Raw genomic sequence first — 11,181 nt, 5'->3', positions numbered from 1 at the left:
ATACATTTTCGTTGAGACTTATGCTGCTATGTCTTGACTTTATAACAAAGCCATATCTTATTTTTTATAAATATATATTAAGACTTATTCGGCGGACATTTAATCGACTAAATATTGTGTCGTAGTCGATTAAAAATCCCACCATTTAATCAATCAAGAGATATTTTTAATCGACTATATTACGTATTGACAAATTTTTTGAATTTTAACCATTTAATTGACTATGACTTCAAGTTAGTTGATTAAAGAGGAACAAGTTAATAGATAATTTTGAACGAGAGACAAATTAATTATTAATTAATAAGAAGCAAAATCGTGAAAAAGCCTAAGTATATACTTCTCCAATTTATTAACATCAAAATGACAGTATTTATTTGTTTTTCAAAAAAATGAATAAAAATAATCAGTGACTTCTCGGAGAGGTTTGCAGAAAAACAATGCTGTTTCCCAACTTTCACTTTGGACTGTTTTGGGACTTAATCAAAATTCAAATCATTCACTCTCGGTAACATTTGTTCCCCAACAATCCCCATTTCCCAATTCTTCAACACATGCATGGATCTTCACCACAACCGATAGGTTAGCTTCTCAAAACCCAACAATGTTGCACGAGCTTCTGCTAGCGTTACTGGGCTACACCGGCGACTTAATCATCGACCGGAGGGACCAACTCTCCGCCGAAAGCCCCATCTCCGATGAATGCACTTTCATGCTCGCTCCCGACATATCTTTTATCGACCCAAGCGATAGGTTCTCACCCTAAGTTTCAATTTAATTTATATATTTTTCTAAATCTGAAAAAATATTCTTTTACTTTGTAGGGTGTTTTTATTCTTATGGGCATGTTAAAAGTTGCAACTTTTTCTTATGGGCATGTTGAAAATTGCAACTCTTACTTATATGACATTGCTCGAATGAATTGTGTTGGTTGCAGGGAACTTATTGAGAGGATCATCGCGTTGGGATTTTATTATAGGGAGCTGGAGCGATTTTCAGCCAAGTCTAGGAATTTAAGTTGGATAAGGTCTGAAAATGCCAACTCTTTGGAAAAAAGGGAGAAGCACAGTGTTTATCGTAGGGCCCTAGCCAATGGCATCGTTGAGATACTCTCAGTTTATAGGTCTTCGGTTCTTCATATTGAGCAGAAGTTGTTGTCTGAAACCATGCCCATCTTGGCAACAGTTACTCAAGGCCTTCACAAGGTAAAATTTTTCTGTCCCCACCCTTTTTCTGTTCATTTTGATATTGACTTTGTTTTTGACGTGCTTTCCAGTTTTTTTCCCTTTTGCCACCTTTATATGAGCTCATCCTAGAGATTGAGCGTGATGATATTCGTGGGGGTCAACTTCTTAATCTTCTGCATAAAAGATGCCACTGTGGAGTGCCTGAATTACAGACTTGCATTCAAAGGTATGCAGTTCTTTTCACGTATAATATTCTTGGTATTGTTAAGATGCATGTTATGTCATTTCCAACTATGTGATGATCTGTCTAAATTTTGCTGTTGTATTAGGCTAGTATAGTAGTCAATAAACATTTACAGTTTTAACTCATGATTTTTTTAATGAGACTAGTTACTATACAGTCTTTAATGTAGTAAAAAAAATTATAGGTTTGAAGAAAAAATATCGAATTCTATCATGTTGGGTTGGGTTGAGTTGCAAGACGGATTTCCTTTTGGGGACCAATTTGTTTATTATGGTCTCTAGAATGCCTGGCTCTTTGGAATCGGATCTTCCAATCACATTCCCTGCTAATTATTATTATTTGTTTGGTTATTCTTTTCCAAAGCTTAGGCTTCTTTGGCATGGGCATCAGGTCATGTATAACCAGCTTGCATCGTGGATGGTTTATGGGATTCTTCAAGACAAGCACGGAGAGTTTTTCATTAGGAGGTAACTCAATTTTAATTTTTTGTCTGCATACTGTTGATATACATGTATGTGTCTCTGTGTGTATGCATATATTGTATCTCATGTCACAATTATAGGGGTAAACTGATACAATGGTGGTGTATAACTTGTAGTGCAACTTGCAAGTACGGTGATTATAGTAGTAAGAAATCCTTTTTCCATTTATTATATGAGAGTTCAACTCTGTGAGGGCCTTTTCAAAAATAATTCCATAATTGATAAATCGTAGTACTATACTACTAAATTGAATATAAAGAATTATTGGTATCAATTACAGTTATAAGTTATCAAGCTGAGCATAGCAGCACACATTAAATTTTAATAGTTTCTGTTATATGCTATTGTCACCATGATTTGCCAAAGGTTAAACAATACTAATTACTTTATCCATTGCATTGTACACTTAACAGAGAACCTATTATCAAAAGGACAGAAAGAAAAGAGGTTGGTGATGAAGGCAACTAAAAGTATGAAATTATGTTGTTAAATATAAGTAGTCTTTTATTTCTCCCACCCTCTCCCCCAAAACTAGAAAAATAACTACGTGGGTAAAATATATGAAATGTGTTTGGTACATGAAAAATAATTTATCTTGATATGTGTTCTTCCTCTTCACTTCTTTAAAACTCAGTGATTATTTGGTAGCATTAATGATATCTGATTTAGAGCAGCGGTAAGGTTTATGGGAGATAGCTTCTTTGCAAAAAATGCAAGGGTAAAGTTGTGTATACTCGACTCTCTCCCTTACCCTCACAAAATCGGGGAGCCTTATGCACCGGGATATTCCCTATTAATGATTTCTGATTTCTTAGGTTCTGAAGTCTGATATTTGTGATTGCTTTGTAATTATACGCTTGACCGAATTCATTTACTTTTCAGGCAAGAAGATAGATATGTAGAGAATAGCTCATCTCATCCAGACATCTCTGAAAAGTTGGCGCGCTTGTCGACTGATGATGCATCCTTAACTGATTGGCACCTGGGCTTCCATATTTCTTTGGTAATTGCTCTCATTATTAGCTGATTGTTGTCATATCATGACATGGAGCTCATTTCCTTTCTGATGAAAATTGTCTTGACATTCGTTTGTACTAAATTCCATGTCCTTTACCTTGAATTGTTTGGTTACCAAGAGTTTATAATACAAACAATTTTTGTTATTTCTGTTATGCATGAGCTTTATCTAAGAGAAACAAGTTCCTTCTGTTTGAATTATTTTCACATTTTGCTTTGCAGGATATGCTGCCAGAATATATTCCTATGCGTGTTGCAGAATCAATTCTTTTTGCTGGCAAAGCTGTCCGGGTTCTACGGAATCCAAGTCCTTCCTTCCAGTCTGGGGATGCTGTGTATCCTCAAATGCCTAAAAGCTTTCAGAAAATGCATGGATTAGCAGGGCGTTTTCATTTTCAGAGAGAGCCTGTAATTAATACAGGAACAGGAGGGGAAGATTTGCTTCCACAATCTGAGGCCGACAAGATTGAAGCAATGCTTCTGGACCTAAAGGTTTCTATATTCTGCCACTTCACTGTATCATATTGATGCTGATTTTCCCCTTTTTTTTTTGTCAAGTAGTTGGATTGTAGGCAGACTTTTTATTTGTTTGACGTCTATAGTTCTATCTTACTGATGATATATGTTTTGTATTTTCTTTCCCGCCAACATTTCCAATTACTCTTAAGGCAAACTCATTGTTAATTTTTCACAGGAATCATCTGAATTTCATAAAAGATCCTTTGAATGTGCTGTTGACTCTATTCAGGCTATTGCAGCTAGCCATCTCTGGCAGGTGCTTAACATAAATATTTTGGTTCATATGTCCATTAGTTTTTGGTGCATTTATGTTCCGAGCCATCAATTTGTATTCCCTCCATCTTTGCAGCTTGTGGTTGTACGTGCTGACTTGAATGGCCACCTGAAGGTCCTGAAAGACTATTTTCTTTTGGCAAAAGGAGATTTCTTCCAGGTAAATCATGAAATATTATCTATACTAACATTTTGACTAGCATGATTGCTTGTCAATTTGCACTTTTTTGTTTCATTTGTGTTGAAGGAAATACTAAAAAAATAAATCACTCCCTATTAAACCCCGACCAGCGAAAGTGGGATGAGGGCAATCCTTGTACATAACTTTACCCTTGCATATTTGGAAGAAGTTGTTTCCCATATTTGAATTTCAAACTCTTGACTTTTTAGTGACAAGGGAGAAAATTTACCACTGCTCCAGGCTTGCCCTCTTAAAATAACCACTCTCCATTACACCCCGATTGGCAATGGTAGAGGTGAGGGAAATCCATAGTTTTACCCTTATATATTTTCAAACGGGCTATTTGCTATATTAAGTTTGACATGTGTTTGAATGGAAGTGACCTATAACAAACATTTTGGGTGGGAGGGAGACAGGGGGGGGGGATAGGAGTTTTGATAACTATCCATTAGATAGTGATTTCAATTATGTGTTTTCTCCTTTTCAGAATGAGTTGTTTTTCATCCTAGTGTGTGTATGCTTGTTTGTGTCTGTAAAGAACCAATTCAACCCAAAAGCTTAAGCTGTTGGGTGAGGCTACATTAATGGTTTTATATATCTCAACACGCCCCCTCACACGAGAGCCTACTGGGCTTGAAGAGTGGACAATGCACAAACCCACCTATCTGTGCGAACAAAGAAATTTCACTTGAAAGAAAGTGAGGGGCGGCGAGGATCAAACCCGGGACACGAGGCTTTGATACCATGTAAAGAACCAATTCAACCCAAAAGCTTAAGCTGTTGGGTGAGAGGCTACATTAATGGTTTATATATCTCAACAATGTCTATTGCCATATCATATGGCAATACTTTTAATCGATCATACTGTACCCATAAAATGCTTTTAAATTTTAATCAATCAGTACTTAGTACGTCTAAGTTGTTTGGTTTACTAATTATTTTCATAGTAGTTTGAGTAATTTGTAATTGATCATAAATTGTGGTAGATATGTGTTTCCCCCCTTTATCCCTAAATGTCTATCATCTTTGTTGTTATTTATTTTGGAATTATCTCACTTGGAATGAATTGCAAAAGAATATTCTTTGGAATCCGCAAATTGACTTGATTTCTGAACTAGTAAATGATTTAGTTACGGAGATGTTGCCAATTAGTTTAAACTTTAAACTACAAAATAAATATTGGATAGTTCTTCCTCTATATTCGGTGCCTTGGATGTGCATCGATTACTCACTGAGGATCAAACTTCAGTGTTTCTTGTAATTTCGATGGAGTTATACTGACATTTTTTAATTACTAATGATTTTTTTTGTGTTAAGTGCTTCCTTGAGGAAAGTCGTCAGTTAATGCGATTGCCACCACGCCAGTCAACTGCTGAAGCTGATCTTATGGTTCCATTTCAACTGGTTTGTTTAGCTTATGATTTTATGGCTTAATTACGTTCACACATTAGTTACGTAAGCATGTTCATGTTTTAGATGCATTAACAAATTTAGTTGCAATTTCTTTGTTATGCAGGCTGCATTAAAAACTATCGGTGAAGAAGACAAATATTTCTCTAAGGTGTCCTTGCGGTTAGGATCCACATTCATTATTGTTCCTTCTACTTTTGCTTGCTTCATATTGAACTGTTATGAATTATATGCTCTAAAATGTCCTTTCCCTCTTCTAGGATGCCATCTTTTGGAATTGCAGTTAAATCTTCCCAATTAGATTTACCAAAGGCAACCTCTTCCGCAGATGGTAGCTCTGGTGCTTCGCTTTCAAATGCTTCTTCAGAAATGTCACTTGATGGTTGGGATGGTATAGCTCTTGAGTATTCTGTTGATTGGCCTTTGCATTTGTTCTTTACCCAAGAAGTCCTCTCTAAGTAAGATTCTACTCCTGTATCCTGCTTCCAAGGTGGATTCTTTTTCTCTTACTATCTGATTAAAATATTACTGGATCTAATTGGAAACCCTGTTGATGTGATAAAACTTTACTTAGAAAGTGTAATGGCCTCTTAATGCAAACCAAGTGTGCATGCTGTAGAGATGTTACATTACCATAAGGTACCATTGGTTTAGGTGATATATATTTATAGGGGATAGATCTTGTGAGAGCACTGGTGACTGGTATACTTTTATTGTGAACAAATTGTGACCATTTGATCTTAGCTGGCATTGAAAGAGCTCTTAAAAAAGTCACATGACTTTGTGCTTTAATTATGAACATTCATGCACGATTTAATAATCAGGATTTATCCTCTCACCTTCATAATAAAACAATTCTCCAACATTATATGTTTAAATAAAGTTAATATATTTTTGCTAGATCATTAGCTTTTCTGTACCATTAACAACTTTTAACAGGTACCTCAGAGTATTCCAATACTTACTGCGGCTGAAACGAACGCAAATGGAGTTGGAGAAATTATGGGCATCTGTAATGCACCAATATCACAGTGATTTTGCCAAACACCAAAATGATCGAGACAAGTGCTCAATAACACAGCAGAGACATCAGAGGTTCCGACCAATGTGGCATGTTAGAGAACACATGGCATTCTTGATCAGAAATCTCCAATTTTACATTCAGGTTGTCATTCACATATTGTCATTTCTGTTAAATTTATTTTATTACTAGTAGTTGTGTGATCTATATCTATACACTAGCTCATTGCTGATATGTTTTTTTGGATTCACATGCACTCAGTGGTGCAACCTGAGAGCGATGTTTGGGGGATGGGCATGTCTGGAACTTAGGGGCTTGTCACCATGGTTAAAAGTTTTGTGCTGTCATGGCTGACAGTAGAGGAACCATTTTTTTGTCTTGTTAGAAGATCCACCACTGCACGCACTCTCACATATATACAAGGCATGCTTTATATGAGTGAGAATTGGAATGAGTTTTGACCAACTGACCATATTCAATTTGTGTTCCTTTCCCCTCTGGAGATAATATTTTCACTCATATGATGCAAGATAGATACGAGAGTTGATGTCATATCACATTTCTATGCTTTTCTGTTGCTGTGGTATAGTCTGGGTGATTTGAATATAAATGCAAATTATTATTATTAACAAATCAATTGAGCCATAACAAATATATCTATTTACTAGTCTGGGTGATTCACATTTTCTTTGATTTGTGTTGAATTGAGCCCAAGAAGCACATTGATGGTATCGTAATGACAAATATTTGGCGTGTACTGTATCTTTTTATAACGAATCTATTGTTTGTTTCACATTCAAAATTTTGTGCTTTCCTTTGCAGGTGGATGTGATAGAGTCTCAATGGAATATTTTACAATCTCATATTCAAGATTCTCATGACTTTACAGAACTTGTGGGCTTCCATCAAGAGTAATAATTTCTATATTGCATGTTTTTGTTTTTTATACATTTATAGTGACAAATATTGTATTGTTTGCTAAGCTACTTCACATGCATGAAATTATTACCAACACAATCTTATTTATCCGAACTAAATATAACTTCTTGGGGACCATCAAATCAGCAGGCCAACTTTTATCCTATTGCTGTCACCTGTCAGGACTAAGGATCTTATTGCGGTTTAATGATCAAAGATAACTTACTGTTTTAGTTGGCTGTTATTGAACAGAGATAGTGACATACCTCCAAAAAAAAAAAAAAGCACCCTTTGCTATGAACAAGCAGTTTAATGAGGAGAAATCGGAACATAGTTAATATGCACTTTATTCTTTCTTTAATCAATTCTCGGGTGCTAGAGTTTTTAAACTGTTATGGCTTTATGAATTATGAGCTTGTTAAGGTTTACTTTAATTCCTTGTGGTGCCTGTTTTACCTAAATATTGCTTATTACTGCATCTTTACTATATATTTTAATGTCTCCTGCAGGTATCTGTCTGCCTTGATTTCACAAACTTTCTTGGACATTGGTTCTGTGTCGAGGATACTGGATAGCATCATGAAACTTTGCCTGCAATTTTGCTGGAATATCGAGAACCAAGATAACTGTTCAAATACTTCTGAACTGGAACATATAGCTGAGGTGATGATGCATTGCTGGTTTTGCCAAACCATACCTGAATAAACATCTCGCTTAAAGCCATTATTTTCCTCATACAGCTTTATATAATATTAATCTCACTGGGCTCAATTATCTGAGCATTTTCAAGTAAGAGAAAAATTAGTAAACTAATTTTAAGTTCATCATATTGATTCCAGATCATGTCTTAGTGCCTTATTCACACTGATATATTGTGAATGGCTAAATAAGGCTCTGCATTCTTCATATAATTCATTAGGACTTAATAATCAATGATGAGGGTAAGAGGGTGAGCTGGAGTAATGGTAAAGTTGCTTCTTTATGACCGAAAGGTCACAGGTTTAAATTTGGAAAATAGCCTCTTTGCAAATATGCAAGGGTAAGGCTACGTATAAGGATTGCCCTCATCTCTACTCTCGTTAGTCAGTGTTTAATGGAAAGTGGTTTTAATCAATGATGAGGGTATGATGATAAATCTGGGAAATCTGTAGTTGTACCTCTTCCAAATCTACCAGACAGACTGAATTGGCTTTGAGGAACTGCTGAATTGACTTTTAAACAATATCAATAATCAACTCTTGAATTTTATCGGGGGTAGTCAGAAAAAGTACTGTAAAGTTGCTTCCTTATAGTTCTGTTTCCCACCTTCCACCTTTTTTAAATGAAGCGGGTGGAAATTTATATGAAAATACACACTTGAACCCTTCTATTTCCCTTCAAATATCTGAAGTTCTGCCTCACTTAACTGAATGAACAAGAAAAGAAAAATTACTGTTTATGTCATTCTATTGTCAAATGTGTACCGTCAAAATTTGAACTTTCTTCATTTTAGATGTACCGACACAAATTGAAGCCTCCTAATATGATTGTTTCCTTAAGACAAACCGAGGCTAAATTGCAGAGGCAGATTTGTACTTTAATGCAATACACACACACACATATTTCTTTAGATTAGATCTCCATTCCTTACTTAAATTTATCTTTTTGACTGGTTATTTATCATTTTTGTGTTTTCTCTAACTTAACTTCGATAGGAATTCAACAAGAAATCAAATTCGTTGTACACTATACTGCGCAGCAGCAGGCTTGCTGGAAGTCAACGGGCTCCATTTTTGAGACGTTTTCTCCTGCGGTTAAATCTGAATTCCTTCTTTGAGGTAAAACGATCAGATAGATACTTTGTCTTACTGTTTAGAACTTTGTTTCTGAGTGTGTTCTTTTATCCCTTAAACAGGCAACTGCAAGAGGGGTGCTGAATGTTGTGAGGCCACGCCCTACAGTTCCTGTCTTGAATCAACAGTAATATCATTCCACCACAAATTCAATGCTTCACACTTCAAGGGGTGTTTGGCATGTGACCTTCGGTTGAGTAAAACTCCCCCTCCCCATCTTGTCTTGTTTGGAGGACTGAGTTTTACTGTTGAGTTGACAATCAAGTTGCTATCTAATGGCCTTTGCTGTTTGACCATCCTGTAACTGAACTGTCCTTGGAGAATATCAGCTTCACATTCCACTAGGCACTAATTGCTATTTGAGAATGTGGTTCTTAATCCTAGTTGATTTATTTTATTTTAAACACTGGTCAGTTTTGGAAGGTGGTTCATGCTTGTGCTTCTTAGGTGGCTGGTGGATGGCTGTTGCTGTCTTTCCCAATTTGTTGCCTTTTCTATATGTGAGCAGTGATCGGTGTGTATAGTGTAATTGGTTTTCAATATTACGATTTACGATACTTAAAGTGGTTAGATTGATTGTTTTTGGAACACATTTTATAATTTGACTCTGTTCGGCTAAAATATATTGTTTTTAAATTTAGAACTTGAAGGCATTCCTTCAATGTTTAACGCTGGTACCATCAATTGTACAGAGGACAAAACAATATTAAAGGCATCAAAGGTTTGCATTAACTAATCTTTTTAGGAAAATTGAGCATTCACTATGACATGACACTGCAGAAATAAATCCAAATGATCTGAAATTTAGGACCCTGAAGCAGCAGAAAGTTCTTCCCTTTGAAGGCTAGTCAGCCTGTGGTGAAGGTTATACTTCTGTAACTCTTCAAAGCCTTTTTCATACCCTTTATAGTCTACCCTCCGAAATTCTCTTCTTCTCTCTGCCAGAGTATGCCAAGAATCGCTTGAGCTACATACAAATGTAACTAGCATACCAGATAAAAATTGATGTTATACAGCAAAACCAGATTTTCTTAGTAAATATTTATCGATGTCTTTTCTTTCTTTTTTTCCAAAATCGCAAAATTACAGATATTGATACAAAAACCAAGAAGAGAACCATAGGGAGGGAAAATTTTAGTGATTATCAAGGAGGAATTGTGAAGAAGACATGTTTTGTGGTTTTTATTTTTATTTTTTAGGGATTCAGCGAGTGGAGCTCTCTTTAGTTTAATGTTTGCTTATTCCTGTTTTTTATGCCAAACAATATCTCAAAAAGAAAATGCAAAGGAAAAAAGAGATTAAAAGAAAGAAAAAACGGCACGGTCGACTAAAGGTTTGGTCCATATCTCATAAAGGCATGGGTTCAAACTTTGTTGGTGAGTGATATATAATTTCTAAGAGAAATTCTCAAAAGAGGTTAGGTGATTTTCCCTTACCCTAATAAGATACTAGTGTCTAACCTCAGTTAAACTTTAATGATTTCCAAAAGAAAAAAAGAAAAAGAAAGAAAAGGCATGTGGCTGAACAAAAGGTAGTTTGGATGCATCTCAACCAAGAGTCAAGTAGGGTAACTGCCACGTCAATGTGACTACAAGATGTCTCAACAAACCATTATTACAATGTCCTGAAGCAAATTCATCCTCTGAACTCTCAGCAACTCCTTCTCAATTAATCAATTTCCATCAAAAAGCCATTGCTCGTGAATAGCTTATACATCCATTGCTGTGTGTTGAACTGTGCATGGGACCAGAAAAAATTAGTTTTCCTTTCTTCTACTTGAGGAAGAGATTTAATTAAATTCAAACTCTGGGTTACTCGATAATTAATTGCAAAGTTTCTAGATTTCTGTTGCTGTCTCAAATAACCATGCAGGCAACTTTCCCACAAAAAAGCTTCCCCTCACGTCCAAACTGCTTAACATTGACAAAACGTAATATTCAAAAATTGCCAATGTCATTAAAGGAAACCCCGTAGGCAAAAAAATTTATTTATTGCAATTTAATTAAATAATTACATATTTATTGTAGTTTGTGGAGTATTTACATATCTATTGCACAATGTGACGCTTTTTTTGGGCGTCACATGTGACGCCTCATTTAG

At 35.6% G+C, this 11,181-nt stretch overlaps 1 protein-coding gene across 2 annotated transcripts; it reads left to right on the top strand.

Moving 5' to 3' along the window:
- Nucleotides 1-487: 487 nt before the first annotated feature.
- LOC133292836 (gamma-tubulin complex component 4 homolog) lies at nucleotides 488-9,663 on the top strand. 2 transcript variants are annotated; one of them, XM_061491296.1, is made up of 16 exons: nucleotides 488-750; nucleotides 935-1,202; nucleotides 1,274-1,410; nucleotides 1,797-1,895; nucleotides 2,793-2,913; nucleotides 3,150-3,419; nucleotides 3,622-3,702; nucleotides 3,796-3,879; nucleotides 5,218-5,304; nucleotides 5,417-5,472; nucleotides 5,571-5,768; nucleotides 6,250-6,475; nucleotides 7,154-7,242; nucleotides 7,759-7,912; nucleotides 8,944-9,066; nucleotides 9,144-9,663. In XM_061491296.1, exons 1-16 carry the CDS (start codon nucleotides 602-604, stop codon nucleotides 9,210-9,212), a joined length of 2,211 nt encoding a protein of 736 aa, XP_061347280.1. In that variant the 5' UTR covers nucleotides 488-601; the 3' UTR covers nucleotides 9,213-9,663. The 2 variants fall into 2 exon arrangements, with proteins under 2 accessions (XP_061347280.1, XP_061347281.1); XM_061491297.1 differs by lacking the exon at nucleotides 3,796-3,879.
- Nucleotides 9,664-11,181: the final 1,518 nt, after the last annotated feature.

The sequence above is a fragment of the Gastrolobium bilobum genome, unplaced genomic scaffold (assembly GCF_033153095.1).
Source record: "Gastrolobium bilobum isolate Gb01-03AN ecotype WA unplaced genomic scaffold, APGP_CSIRO_Gbil_v1 utg2530, whole genome shotgun sequence".
NCBI classification, from domain to species: domain Eukaryota; kingdom Viridiplantae; phylum Streptophyta; class Magnoliopsida; order Fabales; family Fabaceae; genus Gastrolobium; species Gastrolobium bilobum.
This window is presented reverse-complemented; position numbering and strand designations above follow the sequence as displayed.

Excerpts from the sequence above, each read along its gene's own strand:
- LOC133292836 (XM_061491296.1), top strand. The coding sequence starts at position 602 with ATGTTGCACGAGCTTCTGCTAGCGTTACTGGGCTACACCGGCGACTTA. Across the intron at positions 1,411-1,796 it reads TTACAGACTTGCATTCAAAG|GCTTCTTTGGCATGGGCATC; the intron begins GTATGCAGTTCT and ends TCCAAAGCTTAG. Across the intron at positions 7,913-8,943 it reads AACTGGAACATATAGCTGAG|GAATTCAACAAGAAATCAAA; the intron begins GTGATGATGCAT and ends TAACTTCGATAG.